At 39.2% G+C, this 27,552-nt stretch overlaps 1 protein-coding gene across 3 annotated transcripts in view; it reads left to right on the top strand.

Moving 5' to 3' along the window:
- LETM1 (leucine zipper and EF-hand containing transmembrane protein 1) overlaps window positions 1-17,441 on the top strand; it is a 29,637-nt gene extending 12,196 nt beyond the window's left edge. For 2 of the 3 annotated variants that reach the window (XM_082481990.1, XM_082481992.1), the window contains exons 4-14: window positions 373-516; window positions 1,551-1,688; window positions 4,457-4,660; window positions 5,155-5,274; window positions 5,886-6,017; window positions 6,607-6,786; window positions 7,423-7,578; window positions 10,401-10,535; window positions 11,086-11,276; window positions 12,449-12,605; window positions 13,445-17,441. In XM_082481990.1, coding sequence (XP_082338116.1) covers window positions 373-516; window positions 1,551-1,688; window positions 4,457-4,660; window positions 5,155-5,274; window positions 5,886-6,017; window positions 6,607-6,786; window positions 7,423-7,578; window positions 10,401-10,535; window positions 11,086-11,276; window positions 12,449-12,605; window positions 13,445-13,594 — 1,707 coding nt within the window. In that variant the 3' untranslated portion in view covers window positions 13,595-17,441. The remainder of the gene's footprint in view (window positions 1-372; window positions 517-1,550; window positions 1,689-4,456; window positions 4,661-5,154; window positions 5,275-5,885; window positions 6,018-6,606; window positions 6,787-7,422; window positions 7,579-10,400; window positions 10,536-11,085; window positions 11,277-12,448; window positions 12,606-13,444) is intronic. The other variant, XM_082481991.1, reaches the window with a different exon arrangement.
- Window positions 17,442-27,552: the final 10,111 nt, after the last annotated feature.

Below are 27,552 nucleotides of genomic sequence, written 5' to 3'. Positions count from 1 at the left end.
AGCACAAATAAAGATGAATAAAAGAAGTTAAGCAGCTTTAACGACAACAAATGACCACCTCCTGTTTTCAGGTGCTTTTAAGAGGTTTAAATGAGATACTTGTTCAGTAATCCTATTGAGACACAGTGAGGCTTTTGAAATACTTTCTATAGTGTTGAAAACTGGTGAAACCCTGGCACTCTGTAGCATATAGCAACTTGAAGAAAAAGATAATAAAAACTGACTTTGTTTTTTCTGTGTTATTTTAAATTTCCTCTAGCAAATATATATATGTGAATTTAAGTAATAATGTGGATGATCATATCAAGTATTTTTTAAATAAATATTTTAAATTGTGCTTATCAACACATTTTATTTGTTTTTCCTTTCCAGTTTCTTCGAATATGTGCCGATCTCTTCCGCTTGGTCCCTTTCCTAGTTTTTCTTGTTGTCCCATTTATGGAATTTTTGCTTCCAGTAGCTCTTAAGTTGTTCCCTAATATGCTTCCGTCTACGTTTGAGACAAAGTCTAAAAAGGTAAGCAGGTCTGAATCTATAATCCAGTAATGTGTTTTGAAAAAATTAGAACTTTCCTCAGTAAAGCAATTAGAAAAATTCTAAAAACTAGAAAAATTCTAAAGATTAGATTATTTTTTTTTTTTCAGTACTAGGGGAATGCTTTTGTCTTCTTTATGTTGTTTTGATGATCTTGCTGTTAACATATAATAATGAACCAGTGCCATCCTGGTTTACTTTTTTATATGTGCAGGTGCTTAGCTATCAGGGCTGTAAGCTTCTCTTGTCTTTTTTGCTATCCTCATCTCCATTTTCTCTTTCAAAGCAGAAATGAAAGCTATGAAACTTTATTTTTCTAGTTTGTATTAAAATGAGCAGACTTGGTTTTAACATTTGTAGTCCTTATTCTTGATGAAAGGTTTTTTGTATGTATAATTAATATTTCAGATAACTTCTTATGCATTGTTTTGTTTAAACTTTATTTCTTTTAGTTAAGTTTTCTTGGAATTTTTTAGAGCATTTTAAAAAAACGCCAAAAAGCCCCACAATTTCTCACTTTCAGAGCACAGAGTACTTAGATGAGGTTTGTACATAGTGAGCTCCCTGTCAGTCACAGATACGATCAGTCGTGATTGTACACTTGATTCTAAGTGACCATTAATTTTTAATTCCGTGATAAATTGTTTTTTGTTTGGATGAGATGTAATGTAGGATTTCTGTGCTAGGTACAAAAGTTGGAAATTACCCAAACCAGTTGGTTAGTTTCTATTTTTTTGTTACTAATTCAGAGGGTGCTTGTTAGTTTTAGCAGGTGCGGCCACTCGTTCTGTACGTCACTCTGTTGGCATTGCATCTTGTGCTTCATGGAACTTTGAGCTGATCAGCCTATTTTTCTGTGTGATTTGGGATCTTTGGTGAGAGTGAATGTCCTGTAATGTGTGTGTTACAGCAGAAGTTCAGAAGTACTCCATGTAACTTGTCTGAGGGCAGAAGAAGTGGTATTTAGCGTGTGTATTTCTGGAAAGAACTTTTAAAACCAAATATTTTTTTAACAGGAGGAAAGATTGAAGAAACAATTGAGAGTAAAGCTTGAGTTGGCTAAATTCCTTCAAGACACAATTGAGGAGATGGCCTTAAAAAATAAAGCAGCCAAAGGAAATGTTACAAAAGATTTTTCAACGTTTTTTCAAAAGGTAAAAACTTTAAAAATGTATTTTCTCTTCCTACCAAAAAATAGCTTGGTGTTTTGTTGATTTGTGGTAATCATCAGATGCCTTTATTCTGTTGGATTTGAAGAAGGATGTAGTAGTTTTTTTAGGATAGATTTCTTTTTTGCAAGTAATACTTCAGTGTACTGAAGTTTTACTGTTCTTAGCTTTGGTATTCTGACTGGTTCTTTCACTCTCTGATTTTAGAAGCAGCATTTCTGCTCATTTGCTTCTTGTTCTCTTATTTTGTTAATTTTAACATAAAAAAATCATGCACTCAGTGATTACTTGTGTAGTTTTTGAACTCTTTTTGAACTTTGGGTGTAAAAAGTGGGACAAAGGAGTTCTTTTCTAGTTAACTGATTAAAACTTGGTGGGGAAAAAGTAAAACTTTTTTGGTCAAAATTAATTCTGCTTATAAAAACAGTTTTTAAATGCACAGTTGCTATACTGCTGAAATACTTTTGGATACTGACTAGAATGTGGTATAATCTGGGGTTTTTGTAGAATGTGAGTGCTGTGATTGGTGCAAAATTTTTTTATTTGCAAGCAGTTGCTGACACAGACTAAATGTCAGATACCTTCTGCCTACATTGATAGCCTTTGGGTTTGACAGTGTTTCCTTTCACTAACCTTGTAGGTAAGGGTTAGGTATTCCCTGGAAAGATGAAAAAAGCTTTTCCTGCTTCTCAGTGCTGAGAATAAAGTTTGAAAGGGTGGGGTAATAAGATCATGTTGTTAGTGCTGCGTAGGTTAGCTCAGATAATGATATCGGCGGTTTTTGCTGGTTGGTATCTGCTTGCAAAGTCCATGTACTTTGAAGCTTCTATGCAATCATCTGTTTCTGTTCTTTTTCATCTCCAGAAAATTTTAAAAGGTTGGCAATAGCAGTTAGTAGTTGAAGCACTGATGCTGCAGGCTCTGGGAGCGTGCCGCTGCCATGCTTCATGGTTGGAACATTTCATTTTTATCTGAAAGAACTACTACTGAGAATTTACATTTGGCCGTTAATTTCTGTGGAAATAAATGACGCATCTCTCCACATTTGCTGGAGGAAGTCCCAAGTTCCTCTGACTAAAAAGAAGTTTCAAGCCCTGCATTTCTTATGTGTGGGTGTACTTTTTACAGCTAGATATTTCTCATTTGTGCCATGGAGACAGACTTTATTGATCTCATTTCACTGTACTAGATAATAAATGTCAGAGCAAGAAGAAGCTTAAATGTTTCCCACCTTTTTGCTATTCTTTTATAGCTGCTTCTGTAGTGAAGTGTTTGATGCTGCAAGTACCATTGATTCCAGGCTTAACATGTTTGCTTCAGAATTCCAGAATTTATCTGTGTTGCTTTGTAGCCAATGGCGTACTAGAAAGTTTCAGTTTGTACTATCAAGAAACGTATACTTGGCTCTGCCAAAATTCAGCTTTAAACAAGGAAGAAAATACTTTCTGTATTTGTAAAGTTCCATTTTTGGCTCCTGTAGTGAAGGAGGTAATGAAGTGGAACAACAAGGCCTTTGAACTTTCTTTCTCTGAGTTGGTTTCTCTGCTGCACAAGTATCCTGGAGGTTAATGGATTCAAGACCATCTTGTCTTGCAAATTTTTATCTTTTCCTGTATTCAGTAAAACATTTGAGTTGGCAAGTAGAACAGGTAGGCATAGTAAATCAGGCTGTATAGGTAATGTTAGGCTTTCAGACTGTACTTTATGTCACTTAGCTTATGTTTTCTTTACTGGGCTTAAAAAAAGGTAGAGGCATTGGGAAAAGTGTTTTTTGGATATCTGCATACTTGCTGTTTAGACTGAGGATGTTAAGTGACTGGGAGTACTTCATTGTTTTGTAGATTTTGGATTCAATAATATCACTAATAAGCACTTGCTGGTATACTTAAAATAGAAAAATCAACATTTATACAGGTGATAATGTTTTACTATGACCTGATGAGACTAGGGAATGATTTTTTTTTTTTTTCCCCTACTTCTTCAAACTGTTATTTCTGCTTCCAGTATTTGGATTTTATTACTGTGAAGTGCCATTTGGCAACACATAACTTAAAAGCTTAAATTTGCATTTGTACAAGCAGTTACATAGAACCTTACATTGAGAAGGATGCAGAGTCCTTTCCCAAATAGTGGTTTATACTTTGGAATAACTTCAAGTACAAGTGCATTGGCATTGAAGTGCTGCAGAACAGCTAGGAACTGGAAGCAAAACAGTATTGTAAAAAAATGTGGTTGTGGAGAGAATGTATGTAAGTGTCCAAATCTGTGTTTCATAGGGACACCAATGTTGCAAAATTTTTGCCATTGGATGCTCTTCTTGCTTTGTCTTCACAGGATGATGCTATTAATGTGCTTTTATGTTTAGTAAGTATGGTACCAGAAAGAATACTTGCCAGTGTGACTTCTGAAGCAACTATAAATTTGCGCAGATTTTTTTTTTAAGGTATCTCATGGCAGTGCCAACTCAGACCTGCTCATCAGTGTACAGATGCATCTAATTTTTGGTTTTGTTAGTTTTATCTAGAGTAATTATGCGGTGCTGTTGGAAACTTCAATGCCATTGATTGTTTTGCCTTTTATGGTAAATAAGTTGGCAGTTTTTATTTTTCTTTCATGTCTTCCTTGTGTCCTATTTCATATCCCAAAATCGATGCAAAGTATTTGACAAATGAGGAGAATATTTTTATTGTTCAAAATAATGCTCAACCATAACATTTGCTTTGAAAAGCTTTGCTTGTTTGTTTTTCTTACAGATCAGGGAAACTGGTGAAAGACCCAGTAATGAGGAGATCTTAAGGTTCTCTAAATTGTTTGAAGACGAGTTGACTCTGGACAATCTAACCAGGCCTCAGCTGGTGGCGCTTTGTAAACTGTTGGAACTTCAGTCAATTGGGACAAATAACTTTCTCCGCTTCCAGCTGACTATGAGGTTGAGAAGCATAAAAGCAGATGACAAAGTGAGTAATTCTAAATAGGCACTGGTTAATAATTTTGATATGCAAGACTAATGAGTGTGTGTGGATATATGTATGTCTTTCTAGGTATTTTCCTTTTTTGTCTTAATTGTCTTATTTTTGAGCTAGCTTAGAATGAAGAGGCTTGAAGAGCTTAAAATCAGAAGTGTCCTTACTTGTAAAGGAAAAGCTGACTTTTTTTGATCTACCATTAATTGCAGTGAAAGTAATTATGTTACAAAGGAAAGCATTTCTATTAAACTGTAATTTGCAAGGGAGCTGATAGAAATATTAACTTAGAGAGAGATTGACATTAGCATTATGGGAGCCGTTAGACTACAGTGTAATGTTTACGGTTTAAAAAGGGGAGGCTATTCTATGTTATCACAGCAGCCTCTAGTGGCCATTGTAAAAATACGGACTTCTGGGTGTGCATCGATGGTGGTTCTTCAGTTGTGAGCTGTTACATGTTAAGGTTTATTTTATGCTTTGTGCAGCTGATTGCTGACGAAGGAGTTGATAGCCTGACTGTTAAAGAACTGCAGGCAGCTTGTCGTGCCCGAGGTATGAGAGCTCTTGGTGTGACAGAAGAGCGTCTCAAAGAACAGCTTAAGCAGGTATGTTTTTGCAAGACTGGATACACAGACCTACCTTCACTTGCTAGCTCTGATTTTTGTTATGATTCTGATAAGTCATTTTGCTCCTGTTCTCATTAAATGCTTTCTCCTTAATAAGCTTTTGTCATGTGTCAGTGCATGTGTAAGTATGTAGTAGCTGTGGGCTTCTGGTTTTTGACTGGGCTGTGATGTTTTGATGATGTAATTAGATACTTTGACTTAAACATATCCCAAATATGTTTGCAATTTTGGCAGTTTGTCATGTTAATTATTTGGTTTGCTCTGTAAAGAACTTTTCTCCAAGTAGATCAGTTTCTTGTCTTTTGGTGTTGCCTGGTTTCGAGGAAGATGTATATGAAACAAAATGTTTTTTCAAATATTCATTCAATACTTCTTGAAATAGTTTTTCAAACAAAGTAATTCTTCATATATTTCAATGCAATCGCTGTAATTCTTAGCTGCTTATAGTGTGTAGTTGCTGTGCTACGATACTGAATGATAAGTAGTGGTAAAAAAAATAAGTATTTACTTTTTTGTGTATGCTTGACTTGATCTATAAAAAAGAAAAATATCCAAAAGTTGAAGATTTGTTTTATGTATTGCATTTGTAGTGGTTAGATCTGCACCTGAACCAGGAAATCCCTACTTCGTTGCTTATTTTATCCAGAGCCATGTATCTTCCGGATACCCTTTCTCCAGCTGATCAGCTCAAAACAACACTTCAGACCCTGCCAGAGAGTGTGGTAAGTATTAATGTACGTAGTCTGTAACCAGCCTTCAGTATTGTCACTGAACACCCATTCGGAGAAGTAGATGTTTTTCTTGGTTCCTTTCTTTTCCTTGAAAAGCTAAACCATGGATAGGTTTATTTGAGTGACCTTCAAACACAGGAGAAGGTGGCTTATATGTGGAGGGGTCTGAGAATAAAACAAATAAAAGGCAGTATTTGGTTATATGACAGTAGACAGTAATACCATAAGAAAATTTAGAATACATTTTTTAATTCTATGAAAGCCAGTCTGTGCACCGGGCAATATAAAGGCATTAATGTTGTGTGGAGAGAGGTGATCTGAGTAGATTATTGGTAGTCTTAAGAGAAAGAGAATGAAGAACACGTATGATTTCAGAATGGAAATTTCTTATTTTCAAAGAAAGAGAATCATCTTTTTCTGAGAAATGCAAAAAATAGGGTAATTTGTGGGGCTTTTAACAGGTTCATTAGCATACCTATACTACCTATCTCCATAAGGTTATATAAACTTCTTGCATTATGTAGACATACATACATATACACACATATAGACTTTAATAGTTTACTTAAATGATTTTTAGGCCAAAGAGGCTCAAGTCAAAGTGGCAGAAGTTGAAGGTGAAAAAGTAGACAACAAGGCGCGGCTGGAAGCAACACTTCAGGAAGAAGAAGCCATCAGAAAAGAAAATGAAGAAAAAGAGATGGAAAGATTGTCTGAAGCTGCAGAGAAAGCCAAAGAAACCCTTCAAGCTGCAGCCATGGTAAGTTCTGCTCTCAGCTATTGAGAAATAAATGTCAGTAGTGTAAAAGCTAGCATGTTATGAGTTACTGCTCCTGCTCTGGGTGTTGCCTGCCAGAAGCTGGACTCTAAATCCACATATGGAAGATGTGGGAGAATATTAAAACAGACTGCAACACAGAAGGGTTCACTGTGAAACATAAAAGATTGTTTCAGTCTTACATATCTTTCATTTCTCTTTCCTCTTAATTAGAGTAATAAAAGAAACCTTTTATTCCTCTCGCAAAGGTGGTGGGTTTGTTTGTTTTTTTGTTTTGTTTTTTTTTTTTTTTTATTTCCCCCACCCTGTACTTTAAATGTTCTTATTGGTTCTTTCTATTTGTCAGTAACCTGATAATGTCATTGCATAGTACTTGACTATAAAAGCTGCTGCCATGCTTTACTGGTGAATTAAGCCTTAGGAGTTCACAGGCATAGTTCATTAAGTGCAAGTGGATATTTTAATGTGAAACCACCAATATTTTGCAGTTTTTTAACATGTCTTCTCATAAAAATGTCTGTGTCTACTTTGGCAACTGTTTCTATTTTGAGAAGTCATTCTTTACTGATGCTAATACAGATACTGTTATCTTTGTTTTAATTTAAATTTCAAATTTAGAAAGAAGTGGAATCGGCAGTAGATCTTGAAGCAGCTGCTTTGCAAGTTAAAAAAAGTCAGATGGCTATGGATACTGAACAGGAACTGGCAAGGGCAGATATGACGATGCAGTCAGAGACACTGAAAGATACAGCACCAGTGTTGGAAGGCATTAAGGTAATCTGGATAACTGCACATTTTTATACTTTTTAATGTAAAGATTCAAACCATCCACATAAGAGCCATGGTAAGTTGCCTGGCTGTCCTTCAGTTTTAACCCTCTCACCACATTCTGTCAGTTAGAAACAGCTAAATAGTAGATTGTAAATTCTTAACGACCAATGCAGAAATAGAAGTCAGCATAAAACATCTCTGAGTATCTCTTTTATCTATCTATGTTATTGAAACTAATATACCTGTTTTGGGGGGCATTTGCACTTGTTTTAGACATAATGGATCTGTGCATGTTTAACCTGTGTATAGTTAATGTATAAGGACAGAGAGGGCAAGAGCAGCTAAAGATGAGTGTTCCCTTTTTTTGAAGGTTGTAGCTAAGACCAAAGGATTAAGTAAGGAACTAGGTTTGGACTAGACTGTACTTGGTTTGTATCAACTTCCTCTTCTAAACAGATATGGGCAGTGTATGTACGCTATAAAAACTTCTTAGTGTACTCTCACACTATTTCTTTAGTATGATGTTGAACATAATTTATACCACTGTTAAAAGTAACAGGTTAATTTTTAGGATTAGCATGCTGTGTTATGATCAGAGCGTGCTTTGTTACAGTCAGAGTATGCTGGTTTTAATCATTCGCTCCCTGGCTGGCCTGTAGCTCCCCAGATTATCCTTATTGCCCTTGTTGAAGATAGGAGTGACGTCCGTTTTTTTTCAGTCCTCGGGAATCTTCCCTGATGACTGTGTCCTTTCAAAGGTAATGGAGAGTGGCCTCTCAATGGCATCAAACTCCCTCAGCTCTTGTGGTTGTATCCCATTAAATCTCATGAACTTGGGTGTGTTCAGTTTGTTTAAATGTTCTCTAACCCGATCCTCCTCCACTGATGGTAGATCTTCTTTGCTCCAGACTTCCCCATTGGTCTCAAAGACCTGGCATTCCCGAAGGCCAGTCTTACCAGTAAAGACCGAGGGAGGCATTGACTACCTCTGCCTTTTCCATGTCCTTTTGCACCAGTTTCCCTGTCCCATTCAGCAGCAGGCCTGCATTTTCTCTTGTCTTCCTTTGGTCCTGATGTACTTGTAGAAGCCCTTTTTGTTGCCCTTCGCATCCCTCACCGGATTTAAATCCAGGTGGGTTTTGGCTTTTTGAACCCATCCATGCATGCTGGGACAGTGTCTCTGTATTCCTCCTGGGTCACCTGTCCCTGCTTCCACCTCTTGTATGCTTCCTTTTCATGTTTCAGTTGTACCTTGAGTTTTATTTGTAGCTGAGCACTTTATTTTTGTCCATGAGGTTTGATGTCAGGACTTTCTCAGTCTCAGTGTTGCTCTGCAGAATAACAACTTTTTTTTTATTTTAAATAGAAAAATACTTTCACTTTTCCTGGACAGCATCATTATCTACCTGCTGTTATTATAACATTGTTTACTTTAGAATGCTGCCAAGAAGTTTTTAATGGTAATAACAAAAGGGAACTAGTCCACATTTGAAATCATGCATTGTTGTGTGATGAGTTAGCTGACTCGGCTGACTGCGTAGCTGGGTGCATGATAGTGCAGCCACGAGGAATGCTGTGGGAGGGAGGCAGGCAGGCAAGGCTGGGATGATCTTGTTTGGAAACAGCAAGGATGTGTGGTGTCGAAGCTAGCTTACACTGCCCCATCTGGCATAGCATTTACATTGCTGCCTGCCACGACATCAGCGCCGTGAGAATATATGACACTGGGCCACAAGTAGGACTTCTTCAACAGCCCTAACTGATAGGAGAAAACTAGAAGTAAAGGTAGTGTGGCATTTCTTAACGAGGTTACAGTGTGGCCCTGTCCCCTAAAGATGCTTCCAAAGATTTTAAACACTGTGGAATACATTATTGCCTCTCAGAGGAAAAATGTAAGACTGCCAGCTTCTTGAAGATGGCTGATATTATTTGAGGCAGAGGAATTTGTTTTCAAACTGAGTCCCTTTTTTTTTTTTTTTTGCTAAGGTGAACTATAGATATTGTATTAAAATCAGAAGTGAAGTTGCTGCCTCGATTATTAACAGTACATTGAAATTCTTTCTAGCTTGATGAAGGGGCTGGATGCCTAGTTTGTGAACTGTTCTGTAGTTGTTTCTTGGAAGCATATCATCCTTTTGTGTTTCTGGCATCCTTGTTTGTGCATGTCTTTCCGTACTTATGTGGCTGTTCAGAGTTTAGCCATTCACAATAAAAGCTGGTGTCTGGGTGAGATTAATATGCTAACTGTAGCTAGTGTTACGGTATTTTAGCATTTTTAATGAATCATCTTGAAGTCTTACTTTTTTTTTTTAGTATCCAGTTGGGGGTTAGATTTTTATTCTCAGCTTTTCAAGAGACAGGTATACTTCACAAAATACGGGTGTTCATCCCTATTCTCACAAAGGTTGTTTCAGATAACTTTGCTCCAGCTCAGCTTCCTGAACTTTGCACTGAAAATTTTTTTTTGTGTAATTTATCTTTCCTGTACATAGCGAGTTGCTTCTCAGTTTTTTGGGTTTTCCACCCAGCAAAGAAGGAAATAAAACATTCTTAAACGAGACAGTTAGGTACAGAATTTCAAATAGCCAAAACCTGCATAATCACATGAGCTGAACTTAACTACTGGTGCACTTAAAAAAAATAGGTACCTACCATACCAAATTAATTGCTGTAGCATTGAAGATCTCTGCATAATGGCTATGACAATATTGACTTCAAACATGGAAAAAGAATCTTGAGTCTGTCTTTTCTGGTAAAAGACTCAAAATCTTGGAGGAAGATCACAAATGTGTCTTTCACTAATTTGTATATATTTTCTGTTACAGGGTGAAGAAATCACTAAGGAGGAGATTGACATGCTGAGTGATGCTTGCACCAAGCTACAGGAGCAGAAAAAATCCCTAACAAAGGAAAAGGAGGAGCTTGAAGAATTGAAGGGTGATATCCAGGAGTATAACGAGGTGATGAATAGGGCATGGAAGTTATTTTTTTTTATTTCTGTTCATGTTTAGTTTTAGCATAATGATCCAGAAATTTAAAGATTATCTTGTTCGAATGTCTCTTAGCCTGTAGTTGGTAGCTGAGTGAATGAACTGTGTATGGGACAATGCAGAGCCTCATTTGTATAACATGTTTAAAACCTATTTAAAATCATTGTAGTAGTTCCCACCAGATGGGAATGCTGTTGCTGCTCTTATTCCCAGGCTTACTAGACTAACAGGTGCTAACTTTCTTATCAAGCATAGATGTCAGTATTACAGATACTTCAAGCTAAGTAAAATTAATCTTATCCGATCTTATTAAATATGTGGAAAATAACATATAAGGGGTGCATGGAAAAGGTAGCAGTGTTAGAATTTATTGTTCTAATCCAGGTTCAGCTTTATATGTCTATAAATTTGTATTTAATTTACATGCTCCTGTCTTGAAATGCTAGTTGAACTCAGTTGTATCTGTTGTTGAAAATATACACCAACAAAAGCTTTTCTCTCTCTTGACCATTTCTTTTAGGATTTGCAAGAGATAAAAGAACTCTCTAAAACTGGCCAGGAAGAGGTAGTAGAAGAGTCAAAGGCAAGCAAGCGATTGACCAAGAGGGTGAACCGAATGATTGGGCAGATAGACAAAATTATTAACGAGTTAGAGACAAGTCAAAAGACGGTAGATGTAAAGCTGGATGCTGGTGATAGTCCTGCTGCTGGGTAAGTGATTTGAGAGTACTGCGTGTGTCTGACTGTTCATCTTCAGTCTCACTTTAGTCTGATGTGTGATTAGAAAAGAATTAGCAAATAAGTTGTTGTTTAGAATGTTAAGATAATGTATTATAAAATTAACAAAATTGTGCTGCAGATTTTCTGTCTTCTGAGGTATGTTAAATGTGGTTGAAATGAGAAAGAAAAAAATGCAGGTGTGATTCCCCAAATTCTAGTCCTGAGGGGGTTCTGAAAGTCAAAGCATCGATTAGTATCTTACCATCTTCTTTGTGGCTGTAACACTAACAGTGATGGAGATGAAATCATGCCTTTAGTCATGTTCCTCATGCAGAAGGTTTGTTCTGTGTCATTGGTTGAAAAGGAGCGCAACAGTATGGAAAGCATATTCACGTTTGTTGTTCTTTAGTAGCGAAGACGTGAGTGAGGAAAAAAATTACAATTAAGTCTATTCTTTCTCTGGAGAGAAATGGGGGAACAGGTCTAATGGAAGTAAGGAGATCATTTTACATGGTCCCATTCTGAAAATTTGCTTCATTTCAACTTTAACACACTTGTAGGTTTTCAAAGAAAGATCTTTCTTGATAGTTTAATTGCAAAATTCATTTATCAACACTTTTCCAGGTCTTAATGTTACTGGAGAGTCTTTCAGGCAATCATGTTTTGAATTGTCATGTGCTGTATATTACAGGCACTGAAATACCTATAAACTGTGACTGTAATTGTCACAGTTTGTGATTATGAATGCTGTATTAATCTAGTGTATGCTTGCACCATTTTGTGTGATTGATTAAGAGAGCTTCCCAGCTCACATAGAACATGACCTAAACAGAAATAAGGATTCTGCTTTTGTTGCTTCCGGACTTGGTTTTGGTTTTTTTCTCCAGTCCCCAGGGCAAACAGTCATTTGTTTCAAATTTTGTGTAATAAGATTAAGGCGGCCATATGAATGGTGCTATAGAGAAGTTGTTGATCAAAGCCATCCGAATTTGTAAATTAAAAATACAATATAGAATCTGCTTGTTCTGAACATAACCATCCATCACATAAAGCATAATTTTGTGGATAATTTTGTAGGTTATTGTGGATGACTGCCTTTTGTACTTTATTGTACTGCCTTTTGTCAACTTTACTCCTTTGGAGTAACTGCTTGCCATGTACAGATTGTGCTTCCTCTTCAGGGAGAATCTTATCAGTATTGCTGAGTTAATTAATGTGATGAAACAAATCCAGAAGATTCCAGAGGAGAAGCTAACAAGGATTGCAGAGGCACTAGATGAAAACAAGGATGGCAAAATTGATATAGATAATGTTGTTAAGGTAAGTCTGTAGACTACTTAAAGAAAATAAGGTTAGCCATCCTTCAAACATCATACCTGTTTTGACTTAAATTCATATTGCTGTCTTTTGCAAGAGCCTTTATTTGATGCCAGTGAGGTTTTTAGGAATGTATTGTAAATAGATCTTATAATACATATTAGCATCTTCAGAATTTATGTGGCTACACATTTTTCCTCTCTACTGAAGTTGTTTCAGTGGTGATTATGTTGCTCTAAAGAGATGTTTTACCTGTGTTGCAAAATGTACAATGTACTTCTTAATTCTGCATATAATGCAGAATAATCTAGGAACTTTGGGAGCTGTGCCAAGAATACATTTGTACAAAAAGCCAGATAAAGGAATTCTGAATTGCCTGCTAAATTATTTTTTCATTTTCCTTTCTGAAAGCCTACCCCCCTCTACTTTAATTTTTTGTAAATTTATGCCTGTTTAGTACAGTAGGTCTTTTAGATAAAATTAAGCTTATAAAATAAGTATTGTCTTAAATACTGTTTCATCAGATACTGAATCTGAGCTTTCCATTGGAACAGATATAATAAATAGATCTGTTTTACTAATGCTTTAAAATGCAACTCTGCTGTGCTGAGATCAAAAGTTCTACATAATATGTTTTAAATTTGACTTCTTGTAATACTCCTGGTATGTTTGAGACACTGGTTGCGGTTTGAATTTGTGTTTTCATGTAGGAAAAAAATACTGGTTTTCTTGAACATGGGAGAACTGATTACTTTTTTTGTTTTAACAAAATTTAGGATATGAAAATGCCTCAAATATGTAAAAATTTAATGCTCTCTCAATTTCATTTTATGTTCATGTAGGTAGTAGAATTGATTGACAAAGAAGATATTGATATTGGCACCAGTCAGGTTGCTGAGATTATGGCACTGCTTCAAAAAGAAGAAAAATTGGAAGAAAAAGAGAAAGCAAAGGAAAAGCATGATAAAGAAGCTGCAGAAGCAAAGAATTAAACTTCAGAATCTGAAGCTAATTTCAATTGTAACCAAAACCTTGTGTATCTTTCTGTGTCTAATGGCTACATACTACTTGAGCTTCTGTGATTATGGGAAGTATTTTGAGCTGATTCTAGTAATAAATCGTAGATACGTTTTCTGACATATGGAATGAAATTGCCGTTCATCAGAGAAGTGATTTATTGTCATTCCATACAGATGAAAACAAAATATGCTTCTTTAGCAGTGCTCCTGCCCACAAAATCATGTATTTGCACTCATTGTGGTACAGTGATCCATTAAACTTGCAAGTTTGCTGTATAAATTAAGTGTATCTATCATGGAAAAATGTTTCTCATTTATTTTTTCATCATTACATGGGGCCCAACCTTGCTTTGCTTCTGCCTTTTAGCTTTTTCAGAATTTAATACCAACTTTCCCTTCCGTCACAATATTACATGTTTTGTAACCTGTTGGTGAAGATTCTGTGGCTTCAGTAGTATCTTGTTAGACTGAGTTTTATTTAAGCTAAATATCACTAAGCTGTTGCCTCACTGACAGAGAATGTGGCATTCTAATCACTTTTTTGAATTCATGATTATTATTTTTTTATGTTGAAGGGAAAATCAGATTTATTTTTTCCCTGGAATGGAAACTTCCCATGAAGTTTGCTTCTTATTGGGTGCCTTAAATTTCTTAAGACTAGGGAGTAGAGAATGTCACTTCTACTCAAAATTCCATGAATTACTTAAAGCATTGGAATCACAGGAGCCTTTAAAATAGTTTCAGAACACAATCTGTCACACAGTAAAGTGTTTGTCTAAATAGCAAAATGAAAATAACCATAAGGGGAAAATGTCAATTGTGATCTTTTTGCATATATTTTTAAAATATTCAGTTATATTCACATGTGCGTGTTTTTTCATCTGATAATTATTTACACCATAACTAGTTCTCTTACCTCTCAATTTTCATCTCAGGTATCGAATCACTAACCAGGTATAGTCAAAGTACATAAATACTTTCATCTCACGGCCTTGCTTACTGTGCAGTCAGCAAGTCATGTCTGGTATTGCCAGTGCTTTGATTACATCATTGACTTTCTAATTAATTGCTTATGGTTACTGTCTTTAACTGTGTGATTAAATACTGACAGTAGGTCAAGGTTTACTCATTAATGTCTGTCCTTAGTAGTAAATCTTTAAGTTTGATAACTAAAATACCAACTCTGGGATGTTCCATAATTCCTGGTAGCCTGAACTTACCACTGCTTCTTAAAATCTGTTATGAAATACACATAGTGGGACTTGAACCAGCAGGGGTGTGGTTTGTTTTTTTTTTTATTTTCCTTTTATTTTGCACCCAGTACTATAAAATATGTGAACATCCTTGATTTTGTGTACACTATAGAGAGCGCATCTTACAATGGTGCTGTACACAGTGATACTGAGGTGGGCAGTTAGTACTTAATGCTTGAGTCGTAGTTGCATATTTTTGTAGAAACTGTTGACTCCCAAGCGTATTTCAGCATAATTCCATGTTCACTGTTTATCTAGATTGGCTAAATTTATTTATAAAAACTCATTTGAAGTTAGTGGAACAAAAAAAGGTTTGACAGTCTCATGGCTTGCATGATGGACCACTGTATTTAGTTGTTTCCAAAGCAAGATGTACAGTAAGATGTACAGTACAATTAATTCTAGGAAAAGGGTCAGTGTTTAGTTCAAATATTGAGTTCGTATTCTGTACAGTTTGCAAAGAAGGCTGCTTACAGTAAGTAAGGTCCTCCTGAGAATTACTGTAATTGTATCTGAAGTGTAAAATTGCTGTGACAAAGCTGAAATTTCAAATCAGTACAATCTTTGTAGTTAATGTGCCCCGAAACAAGGGGGCCGTTCTCTTCCTTGTAAATCAAGATTTACAAGGAAGAACATGAAAGTCAGATTGTAGATTTTGAAAATAGGACTTCACTAGGTGCTTTTTTTAGGCCAAAACTTACCTTCGGTGAAAATGCAATAGTAAATCTAATTTCACAAAAATACAATTTAAAACCTAATTTTACATTGTATAATTTAGAAATAGAATTATAGGGCTTTGAAGTACGCTAAATTCTGCAGTTGCATATCTTCAATTTGAAAATGTTGTATAACAATCTTACTTGACATTCCTGAAACATGATAAAGATGCTCTAAAATTGTCTGCTACCTTTCATGCAATATCAAAAACCTAAGAATTGTGTGCACTTGAATGCATGCAGGTTTTAAACAGGGAAGTAGCAGAAAAAACTGTTTTCAAAGATTTATTGACACAAGTTTTACAGAGCTTTAACTATCCTTACAGTAAATTATCTGATTGTAGTATTTGGGAGTTTAAGACACTTTGCTGCTGTTCTTTTTCTGTGTTTACTGTTCACTTAAATTTTCTGTGGTTTAAATAAGAAGGGAGCCAAAATAGCTGATTTTTATTTCTTTTTTTTTTTAATGAAGAACATCCTGACTAAAATAATTGTGATACATTTATTGAACATTTTTAGCTTTTGGACTTGTTTGAAATTTGGCATATTGTGAAATTTTAACAGGTTACATAAAATTCATTTAAATATCAATCACAAATGTCAGTTTTCCCCTGTTACTTAAAGCGTTTAAAGGACGCACACATGAACCATAGCGAAGCATTTTCGCAGGGGATATTTTCCTTCTGATGTTGAAAGTAGGCAAACCCATGACAGCTGGACTTGAACGACACATGTTCTGCAAAGCTCAAAAAGATTAGGAAGCCCTTGGTGATTCCCACATACCCGGTTTTGAGCCTTCCCGAGCAGCTCTGTCCAGGCCATACAGAGAACTCCAGCAACTCGGTGGCGTGAGGACTAGCTTCAGATAACATGCAACGTCTTTCCTCTTGACCAAAAAACCCAGAAGCTGCAGAGTGCTTTCTGAGAAAGGATGACTTCCGAGTGTACAGTGACTGGTCAGAACTTATTCCTGAATGAATATTTAATCAGGAGATGTAAATATTTGCTTAAATAGTTGAAGGATGCGTGAGATTTCGGTGACCTTGTGACTTACACAGGCAAAGCCTCTAAGCTCATAGTTAGGTAAACTGTAAGACTATTGTTGGGGTTGTTTCAGATTCAAGTAAGATCAGATTTTGATTATAAGCTATCCAGGGGAAAAAAACATAAAGCATATGAAAAGCTTTTTTTAAAAAAATCAATTTAGCAACAGGGATGAAAAGTAAAGTAGGATGTTGTTCCTTTTTCCCCCTCAAAACAAGCAGGATATAGGACCTATTTTATTGAAAAATCAGTTTCCATTTCACGTTAGCTCCAAGGATGGTTTTTACTGAGAATTTCATCACTGACTGCATGCTGTGAGAGTGAATCTGCCTGCAAGTTAAGTATCAGAAACCTAATTTAACGGGTAGTTTGTCAGCAGCTCACGCAGGTAGAGAACGTTCTCTTGACAGGATAGTACCTTACACGTATGTAGGCTTTGTCTGGGGGAAAAAGTTACATCTTTTATACAACTCCAAAATACTTCTTGTAACTTTGTATCTACATACCTTGCTAATAATTTAAACCCTAGCTACTTCTGCATGTATTTAAATACTTTTAAATTGTTTATATAAAATTACTGGGTATATTTAATTGAAAGAATAATCCCATATTCTGTTCTTTGTATGTATTCCAAGTTCTGCTTTTCAGTTGAAGAGTTTCAGCCTGTATTATAAATTTAAGTTGAAAATCATTTGTTCTCTGAGCATACTGGTTCTGTGTTTGCCATAATGCAGTATAAAATTTTTAAGTTAATTGGAGATTGTGTCCTTTGTTTAGTTATAATAAATGTATCATTTTGAAGTCTAATCTCACCATTATTTTTTCTGTTGCTTTTGATTATTTAGTGGTAATTTGTCACTGTTCAGATGAGATGCCAGTCACAGAGCGGGACAGTGATGACCTGAGTATTGTAACTGAAATGTTTGGGGTGGAAGAGGGCAAGTGAAGGACAAATTTTTAAAGCAGGGGAGGTGGTGGGTTGTGTGGAATTTGGGGGGGTGTCAGTTCTTGCAGAAATGCTCTCGACGCACGTGGGACTGCTTGCCTGGTGTAGTGAATGAACTGTGCGAAACCGTTCTGTCTAACTATTATATTTTTAGGTATGAAAATGGGAAGCAGTGCACTCTGCTATAAGGAACTAGTGGAAGTGTTGAGATCTATTTCAAATAGTAGTAAGTCTCCTTAGGAAGGATCTGGTTTTGGTCTTTGTCCAAGGTAGGGGAGAAAACATGTCTGAAATAGTTCCAGAGATTGATTATTTTATGCCATGCCATGCCCCTCACCCCTGATTTTGCAAAATTAGATTTATTCCTCAGTAATCCTAATATTCTTCACAAAGTTCATCTGGGTGTACAGCAGACTTTAAGTCAAGCATATCCAACAATACGCTTTTTCAATTAAAAGCTGTTAATGATTTATCGTTACCTCTCCTCCTGAAGCCTTGGCAGCCTGGGTGGGAAGGCAGAGAGAGCCCGAGCCAGCAAGATGTCTCGTGTGCGTCTGGTCCCTTGGAAATGACTGAGCTTTCTCAAACATACCATGTATTGCTGCTGCTTGGGAAGATTCAGCGCTCGGCTTGGCCCAGCTGTGGTCCACGCTTACAGAAATGGATAGCAGAGAAGATCCAGACTCGAAATATGCAGAGGTCAACACAGACCCCCTGCAAAAGCAGTTCATTTCCTGCCTGCTTTCAAGTAGGATTTGGGAACATGCAAACATAGAATCTACTTTGTAGTGTCAAAGTATTTCAACAGATGTCTGAAAACAACCTCCTTCCTTGAGATGCTTTTAGAATAACTTAATAGATAAGTTAGGTTGTGTTGCAGATTTTTCCTTTTTTTACTTAAAGCCAAATACCAAATAAATGGCTTAAAAAGTAGCAGAACTTACTCCCTTTATGCTTTTGCTTTAAAAATTTCCTTTAAAGACAGATTTGTGTAAGGTGAATAGGACTGTTGTGCAGCAGTGTGGTAAAACAGAGCAGCAGAGAAACTGGTGTTGAGTTTGTAAATTAAATGTGGACATTGGCAAGTGGGTTTGAACATAGTCACCGTGTCCTGAACACCCAGGGAAGAGACTGACTTCTGAATCCAGTTTTGCTGAGATATACCGGTTATATCAAAGAAACTATACTCTTTATTACACATTTATAACAATTATGTCTAGTTATTGTTACAATCTAAAGAAAAAATAGGGGGGGTTGGAATTTCTTGCTTTGGTGTAGGGTGAATCAAACCGGTGGTAGCCCATGATCAAGTGGAGTGTGGGGCCAGCCTGGCTGGTGCATGGGTGATAGGCACGAGCCAAATTCAAGTCTCAGAACAGCTGAAGCTGGAAGGGACCTCCAGAGGTCATGTAGTGCAGCCCCATGCTCAGAGCTGGTTTCCCAGGGCTGTGTCCCATCAGGGTTTGAGTATCTCCAAGGATGGAGACTCTGCCACCTCTCTGGATGGACCTCTCCACAACCATGCCAGTGCTTGATCACTCTCAAGAATAAGAGTTTTTTTCTTATGTTTCCCTTGTGACAGATAATCTATTATTACAGATATGAATTTGTGTATTGTCTGCAAATATGCACAGAGGGAATGGTAACTGATTTCACTAATTAGAAATAATAAATAACATACATTGATACAACCTCACTGGGTGGAAGCTTCTTTTACATCAGGCTCTTAATACAGGTGTGCAGAAAGCTGGTTGGAAAAACCGCTGACTTCATGAAATCACAGTCTTAAAAATATTAATATAGAAGGATCTTTGTTGCAAATTGTTTTGGTGAACTGTCATTTAAAGAGTGAATATGTATGCGTGGCGGTGGGGGAGAGATGGATAGTCTTGTGGTTGTTTCATCGACCTGAGGCTTGAGAAATCTGTGTTCAGTTAATGCCTGTACTTTCAATAAAGCATTGCTCGGCTCTTGTGCCACTGGAACATAAAACCTCCTTGACAGTGACTGGGCAGACAAGTTCTCCAGAGCTGAGAGTGCCGGTTCAAGGACCTAGTATAGTGTTTTGTCATGATAAGGCTTTTAAATACAGACCATACCAAACAGTTTCCCTGGCTAAGGAATATTACTTTTCTCACTGCTTATACACTGAAAAGCGTCTCTGGTATTTTCTTGAATTATTTCTCAACTCTGATGTGAACAGGAGGATGTTTGTAGTGTGTTTCTAATTCCCCGTACTCTGTGCTCACTTCCATTTTTGCGTATTGTCGGATATAAATCTTTCTCAGTAGTTAAATATCCTTCACAGGTCAAAATTCTTTGGGGGCTCATTAGCATGTAAAATTTTACCCTTGCCAAACCTTCTGTGGTTTTCAAACATCGGTTTCTCTCATCTAACTGGCGTAAAGGATTTCTGCTATGCAAGAGATGGATCTAATTCAGATTTGCCTCTTTCCGTCTAGTATTTCTCTTTATGTATATTGGCAGAGCAGACCCCTTCATGAATGGCCTGATTTATGTCTCAGTGAATGCCGCAGCCAGCAGTTCAAGATGTCAGCTCTCCCGTGTGGGTTGGGAGCGGCTGCGGATTCTCCATCCCCCCCTCTTTTTGTCTCAGCTCCAGCCCGAGAGCCATCCAAGTTCCTTCCTCGTATTTTCTAACCATGTTTTCACGTCCTTGGTTAGGCGAGATCTTCAGACTCCATCTGAAGGAGAGCTTCTGCAAGGAGCTGAAGGGCAAGTGGGAGATGAGCAGCAACAACAAAATAATAATAAGAAGAACTCTTAAGAGTCTTACTAAATTAAGATGGGAGTTAACAATGTGTCATGCAGAAAACCTGGGGATCTCTGCAGCCTACTCCAGACTTGTAAGATTCCCCCCCTCCGGATTTAATCAGGTAATATATCCCCAAAAAGTAAGCAAATCAGCAGTTTTTTCTCCTCCATCCTTCCTATCCCCCAACCTTTCCCTTTTCGCTATCCCTTACTTAATAATGCAGGACTAAATAGGAAAGATTTATGGAGTCCTTGTTGCACTGTAGTTTCTCAGTACTTTGCTTTGCACTGGTGGAAGTAGAGTTGAAATATAGTGACCATTAAACTTTCCAGCAAGCGTCTCCTCACTAGATGGCTTCAAGTGCTTGGTCTACGGAGACTCAGTCATTAGTCGCCTTCATCAAGCTCCGCTGTCACTTTCCTCGTCATAATTACACCAGCTCCACTGTGGTCCCTGTGCAGTCTCTGTGTGCAAAGCTCATAAGAGCAGAATGTTTTTATCCTTCCCTTTGAATCCTGTGTGCTCTTAGCACAGGGAACTACGTGTGCCCTTCCAGAAGCCACGGCACTTCAGGGGAAAAAAATACGCTCTTAGGATGAATCTTCAAAATCAAGAGTGACGTTGAGAGGAAGGCACACACGTCCCTATTTTTAGACCTGCCTTCTGTGGCCAGAGTTACCCATCCAAATTCTGTGATTAAATTAAAACTATGCTCCCTTAGTGACTGTGATTTAATTTGAGGTGTTCCTAAACTACTTGGGTCATCTTTTTCCACAGAAAATCCTTTGTACCCACTCTGAAAATGAGATCCTTTTGGATATCTATGTTTTGGACTTGCGAATTCAAGAACTGACTGATGTCAACCCAAAAAACCTCATCAAAGAAATGACAGGGGAGGAAGCATTAACAGAAAAACCTTATTTGTACCTCCGAATACCTTTGCAATCAAGAGAAATCTGGTGTGGAAAACAGTTCAACTACCTGAGCTCACAGAGACCTGTAGCAGTGAACAGAAATAGATGGGGGGGTGTGTGGGGGGTGGGGATTTGATGGTGTGGGCATTTTGGTTGTGCTTTCTTCCCTGTCGTTTGCCCTTGAGTGAGCAGGGTACTATAGTACTTGTTTTAATTTTGTACACGTGAAGATATCCTTGGGCAAGAGAAATCTATTGTGCCACCAGGCTTGATACTCTTACTGAAGTCCTTGGTGAAACTCAGGCACTTCAAGGAAGCAGGGTAAAGTCTTTTCCTTTTTCGTTTTCCTTTTTTCCTTTTCCTTTTCCTTTTCCTTTTCCTTTTCCTTTTCCTTTTCCTTTTCCTTTTCCTTTTCCTTTTCCTTTTCCTTTTCTTCTTTTCCTTTTCTTCTTTTCCTTTTCTTCTTTTCCTTTTCTTCTTTTCCTTTTCTTCTTTTCCTTTTCTTCTTTTCCTTTTCCTTTTCCTTTTCTTCTTTTCCTTTTTTTTCGCCTTCCCCCCCCTCCCCTCTCCTCCCCTCTCCTCTCTCCTTTTTTTCTTTTTTTCTTTTTTTTTTTCTTATTATGGAATAACACAGTGGCTGATAAAGCAGATACATGTCACCTGCGTTTTGCAGAAGACTAGAGGGAGAGAGAATTTATGAATTTACCTGCCCGAGCACAGGGAGCAGCATCACCCCGGGGTTCCCACCGCGGGAACGACATCCATGCGGCAAAAAAAGACACTCTCCTCGCCCCCCCCCCCCCCCCCCCCCCCCCCAAAAAAAAAAAAAAAAACAAACCAAAACCAACCACCAAACAACCCAACATCTGCACCCAGTTAATCCAAAGCCGCAGCTGCAGCCCCGGCCCCGGGAGGGCTCCTGCGGTGGCATCTCACTAGATGGCGCGCCCCGACCGCCCAGCGCGGCCCGGCCCCGGCCCTGCCTCCCTCCCGCCCCGGGGGAGGGGGGGGAAAGGGCTGCACGGCGCCTTACTTCCCTCCTTTCATCCCGTGCTTTTGGTATTTCCCCAGCTTGTCTTTACGTCCGGTTTCTTGTTCTGCACTCACAAGACCTCTTTCTCAGTTTGTTGTTTCTCAAATCTTTCTTTTCTTCCACTGAGGATGGTGTTAATGCAAGGTCGTGTTGCTGCACGCCCCTCCTCCCCTCCGTGCTCGGTCCCTCCATCACAGAATCATAGAATGGTTTAGGTTGGAAGGGACATTGATGATCATCTAGTTCCACCTCCCCTGCCATAGGCAGGGACACCTCCCACTAGACCAGGTTGCTCAAAGCCTCATCCAGCCTGGCCTTGAACACCTCCAGGGATGGGCCCTCAACAACTTCTCTGGAGAACCTGTTCCAGTGCCTCACCACCCTCACGTTAAAGAATTTCTTCTGAATAGCTAACCTCGGAAGATAGATACTCCCATGTTTCGTCTCCTCTCTGCTTGCCAACGTGATAACACTTGCAAACCAGAATAAAGCTTTGCTGTCTGGTATGATCAGCCACCGGACTTCGCAAAATTAATCCCTCTCTAAAATACAACACCATTTCTAGGAAGTTCTCCGATCTCGTTTTAAAAGTTGATGGTGAAACAGAATCGACCTCAATCCTTTGGTGAGCTCTTGTACTCGTTTATTGCTATCACTCTGTGGTTTGTGGGGATTTTCTTGCAGAGAAAGGAAGAGGGGAAGAGTCTTTAAAAACAGAAAAATAACTCCCCACCCTTGGAAAATCAAGCAACAAAAAGCCAAACTGTCTCTAGTGAATTTGTCTAATGCTCATTTCTATACATTTGACCAGTCGGCTTGATGGAAAAGCCCCCAACAATGTTTTCTTTGTGGGGCTGCTTACGGGCTGTATTAACGTGGGTAACTCTGGAGCTGCACAGCTCCTCCAAAAGTTTCCTGACTCTCGTTAGTGACCTGTGTCCTGCCCTACCCAGAGTCCCTCCCTCTGGGCCGGTAGCGTGCAGCCTTTGCTTATTAACTCTTCAGTATTGACGCTCTGATCAAGGTGTTCAAACGTGCCTTGTGGGATTTTTGCCTACCTTGGCTGCAGAGCATTCCACGTGACTCCACAGCTAGAGGTGACATCCAAAGAGCCCTGAAGATACCGTCCTTTTGTTATGATTTAAATTGCTAATCCGGGTTTGTGTCTTTCCCACTCAGCACTTTTTCCGTTGCTATAAAAGCGGTGGTGGTGCCGGTGTGCTCTCCTGTGCAAACAAAGGCAGATTCGGCTCTTGTCTCAAGGGCTTAACAAACGCATTACTCAGTGCTATAAACACTTAGTTAACAAAAACTGAAAGTCCATTCTCATTTCTTTGGTATGAGGCATTTTTAGGATCAAACGCTAGGTCAGGTTAGAGTGGGTTACGCACATATGATTGAGCGGTTTGGATGCGATGCTTCAAATGACTCAGGCACGTTTTAAAAAAATGTAGCTTGGTGAAGAGGTATGAATCAGAGAATCAGAATAATTCAGACTGGAAGGGGCCCCCAGAATCATCCAACCTTCTGCTCAGAGCAGGGCCAAATTTAGATCAGGTTGCTCCCAACCTTGTCCAGTTGTGTTTTGCTTGTCTCTAGGAATGGAGATTGCACAAATCCCTGGGCCCTGTGTCTGACCACCTTCATGGTGATAATTTTTTCCTAAAATCTGGTGGGTATGGCCGATGTCATGCATAGTGTCTGCTACCTCTTGCCCAATTGCTGTGCACCCCCAGGAAGAGTTTGGCTCCATCTTCTCCGCAACTTCTCATCGGGTAGTAGCAGATTGCAGTAAGGTCCCCCTGAAGCCTTCTCTTCTTCAGGCTCAGCAGAGCCAGTTGGCTCAGCTTTTCCTCACACACTATGTGATCCAGTCCCTGGACATCCTGGGGCTGGATCCTGGACACCTCTGCTGGATCCACTCCAGTAAGTTCATGTCTGTCTTGTGCTGAGGAGCCCAGAACTGCACCTGAGACTAAAGGTGTGTCTCAGCAGTGCTGAGGAGAGGGAAAGGGCTCATTGGTGGCTTATGGTCAACTTCACCGGAACCTTTTCTGCAAAGATGCTGTCCAAATGGTCGATGACCATCAGGGGGTCCCCAATCCCTAACCATGGGGTTATTCCTTCCGGGAGCAGGGCTTTGCATTTGCCTTTGTACCACTTCATGACATTCATATCAGCTGGTTTCTCCAGCCTGTCAAGCTCCGCTTGCACGCAGCCCTCCCCTCCAGCGTGAGGACCACCATGAACACAACGTTGAACACACAGCTGAGCAAGAAGGGTTGAAATGGAAACAAGGAGGTCACACGGTTAATGCACAATGTGGAATAGTTGAGTCTTACTTGTCAAATCCAAGAGGTTATTCAGGGTAAAACCAGTTTAATGCCAGGCCTGGAATTGGTGACAATTTACGCAATTATTATTAAGTGAGCAAACTACCATGTGGTGTTATAGAAGGTCTTAAAAAAAGTACTAATAGACTGTTGGTTCAAATGTGAAAGTGCTAAACTCATCAACTATGACATGCTCTAAAAATAGACGAGCCTCTGCATCAAAAAAAAAATAATGCTTCCCTTAGGAAGACTTAACCAGGTCTAAAAAGAAAGCTTTCTGGCCGATGTCCAACTACTATTTTTTATTAAAGTCCTGTAATTAACTTTCTTTTCATTACTTTCTGGTGGGAAGTTTTCCTTTTTCTTTTCCCAATTTCTGTTAAGTAGTGGTTTGTGTTCAGTTGCTACGATGACGAGAATAATGGCATTCCTATCACTGTGAAACATTATAAGTTGAAAAGTTTATGTGATTTTTGTACGTACTGGTCTTACAAGTTGTAAATGACCCGTTCATTATTTACACTACGTGGGGTAAAACTCTAAACAAAAAGTTGTTCTTCAATTCACTTTCAAATCACATTTTTTCTGCCTTACATGTTTTCTAGATGTTAACTATAGCAGTATAGATTTTTTTCAACTTATTTAACAGTGCTGGCAGCTGCAGTTTAGAAGCTGCTGTGCAGCAGAGCTGGAACTCACTAGACCTTTGTCCAAAGTCAATGGGTTACGGGGTTTTTGTTCAATCTATAGATATCTACACTGTTTGCCCCTGGTCTCCTTGCCCTACAGCAGTCATTAAAATGCTGCCTCGATAGTTCAGAGCTCCTGTTTACTAAAAAGTGTTCCACAGCTATAGGGACTGTTCAGTTGTTTGTTTCCCTGCGGTATCTAAGGGTTGTAAAAAACAGATTAAAACCCTGAAGCGTCTGTTTCTAAGTCCAGGCAGAGCCTGAATCCAGGCGAGGATTCCTTTGGGATCAGCATCACAAGGCAATAGGGTGACTGCAGATCGCTGTGAAACCAGTGGGTTAAAAAGTATTTTCAGACTGTAAGAAAACAGAATACAAAATATAATGATATCAATAAAAAAAAATACGGTGATGTCTTCCATATTGAGTTCCACACTCTCTGGCTCCCAGCCCCAGAAGACCTGGTTTACGCAATGACTTTGCCTATAGCTGCTGCCTGGCTACCAAGTCTTTACATCACGCTGTAGCCTTGCCCACAGAGAAACCTCCTGAGTATCTAGTGCGAGCTGAAAAGTGGTTAGCTGGAAGTTAACTATTGACATAAACCCGCAGGCAGCGGTGGAGGCTCCCTGCCTTGCTGTCGTCCGACCGAGGTCTGTTTGTCATTCCTGACATGGGACGCACAACTCCTGTGTGTGTGTGTGTGTGTGAGTTACTTTTCAGAAGGAGTTGACCACAAACCTGCCGCCAGCGAGATAAATTTCAGCAAAGACGTAAGCAAGAAGGTGCGATCCAGTGCACAAATTCCTAAAGAGGAGGCAACAGCTGGTGAGGCTGCAGCGTGACGGAGAAACATCTGGAAGCTATGGGAGACTCTTATCCAAGTGGGACAGCGTGACGCCGTTTGTCTGCCTTGTCAGAGCCTTCAGGGCCAGCTTCATAGGAAAGCTGTATATGAGATAAGGGAGGTGGCTACAGCGGGTGTTGACGAGGTCTGAAGTACAGTATATTGAAGCCAAGTTTGGGTATTGCTCTTCCCCACTAATGCTGATGAACTGGAGTGGGTCCAGATTAATGAGAATAGTGAGCGGCTGGTTGCTGTGAGGAACAGTTAATGGCAGCGCATGGCTTTAATCTAGAAAATAGGGGACTGAAGGCAGGGAACACCCAAGTTCGGAAACATTTGCTGCACGGGGCCCGGTGAGCTGTTCTCCACAGCTGCCGGGATGAGATGAGAGCAATCAACTTAATTTTCAGTGAAAGTACCGGAACAGTAGGGTTTCTGCAGACTCTCACTAGCACAACTCGAGGCATTGCAGTTTCTGGTGTTGGCTGGAGCTTGCTCGGCCTGTAGCTAACAGCTGTGACAGCTGCTGCAACTCAGCAGTTGATGTGTTAATTTAAACCAACACCACTCATGCTTTAAGCTGTTGCGCCAGACTACGGCACCGAAGAATTTGGGATGGGACCATGGGACGTCTCTCATCCAACGCCCTGCACAAAGCAGGTCCCAACCAGACCAGGTTGCTCAGGGCTTCATCAGCTGAATTCAAGGACTCAGTCCCAGGTTGGAGATGCCACAACCCCTCTGGACAATCTATTTGTGATATTTGACCACCTTTACAGTGAATTTTTTTTCCTTATATTTAATTATATTTCCTGTGTTGCAACTTATGTCTATCACCTCTCCCCTATCATGGTGCAATCAATAATGTTAGTCATTACTTAATAAATCCCTCAATTAATAGCGTGTTTCTTGGTAGCTGCCTACCGGGCTCTCATTTCATGATGCTGCAGAAGTGGAGGACGTGCACCATTCCCGCTTTGGCCAGGTTCGAGCATCGTAACAGGGCGACTGTACTGGCCGGGCCGCAGAGATGCTGTTCTCCCCTCGCACCGGTGCCTCTCCTGCACATCCCTGCCCGGCGCGGCCGGCTGCGGCCCCAGGAGCAGCCGCCTTTCCGCAGGGTGATGAATTCATCCCTGTCCGTAGTTGGTGCGCAGTGGTTGAAAGCACTCTGGGATCCCTGGGGAGGAAAAGCTCTGTAAAGACTGGAGCTTTTTGTTATGGTGATTTCTAAAACAAGACTTTAAAATGCCTTAACGTAAGGAGTTCATTGGAAGGGTTACAATTTTGGGGTGTTTTATGAGGGAAGAAATTATTTCCAAGAACCGAATTAGAGTAAGTCCCCCTTAGGACGATGCAAAAGGAGAGTTCCAGTGCATT

Source organism: Vanellus vanellus, assembly GCF_965231255.1.
Source record: "Vanellus vanellus genome assembly, chromosome: 4".
Taxonomy (NCBI): Eukaryota; Metazoa; Chordata; class Aves; order Charadriiformes; family Charadriidae; genus Vanellus; species Vanellus vanellus.
This window is presented reverse-complemented; position numbering and strand designations above follow the sequence as displayed.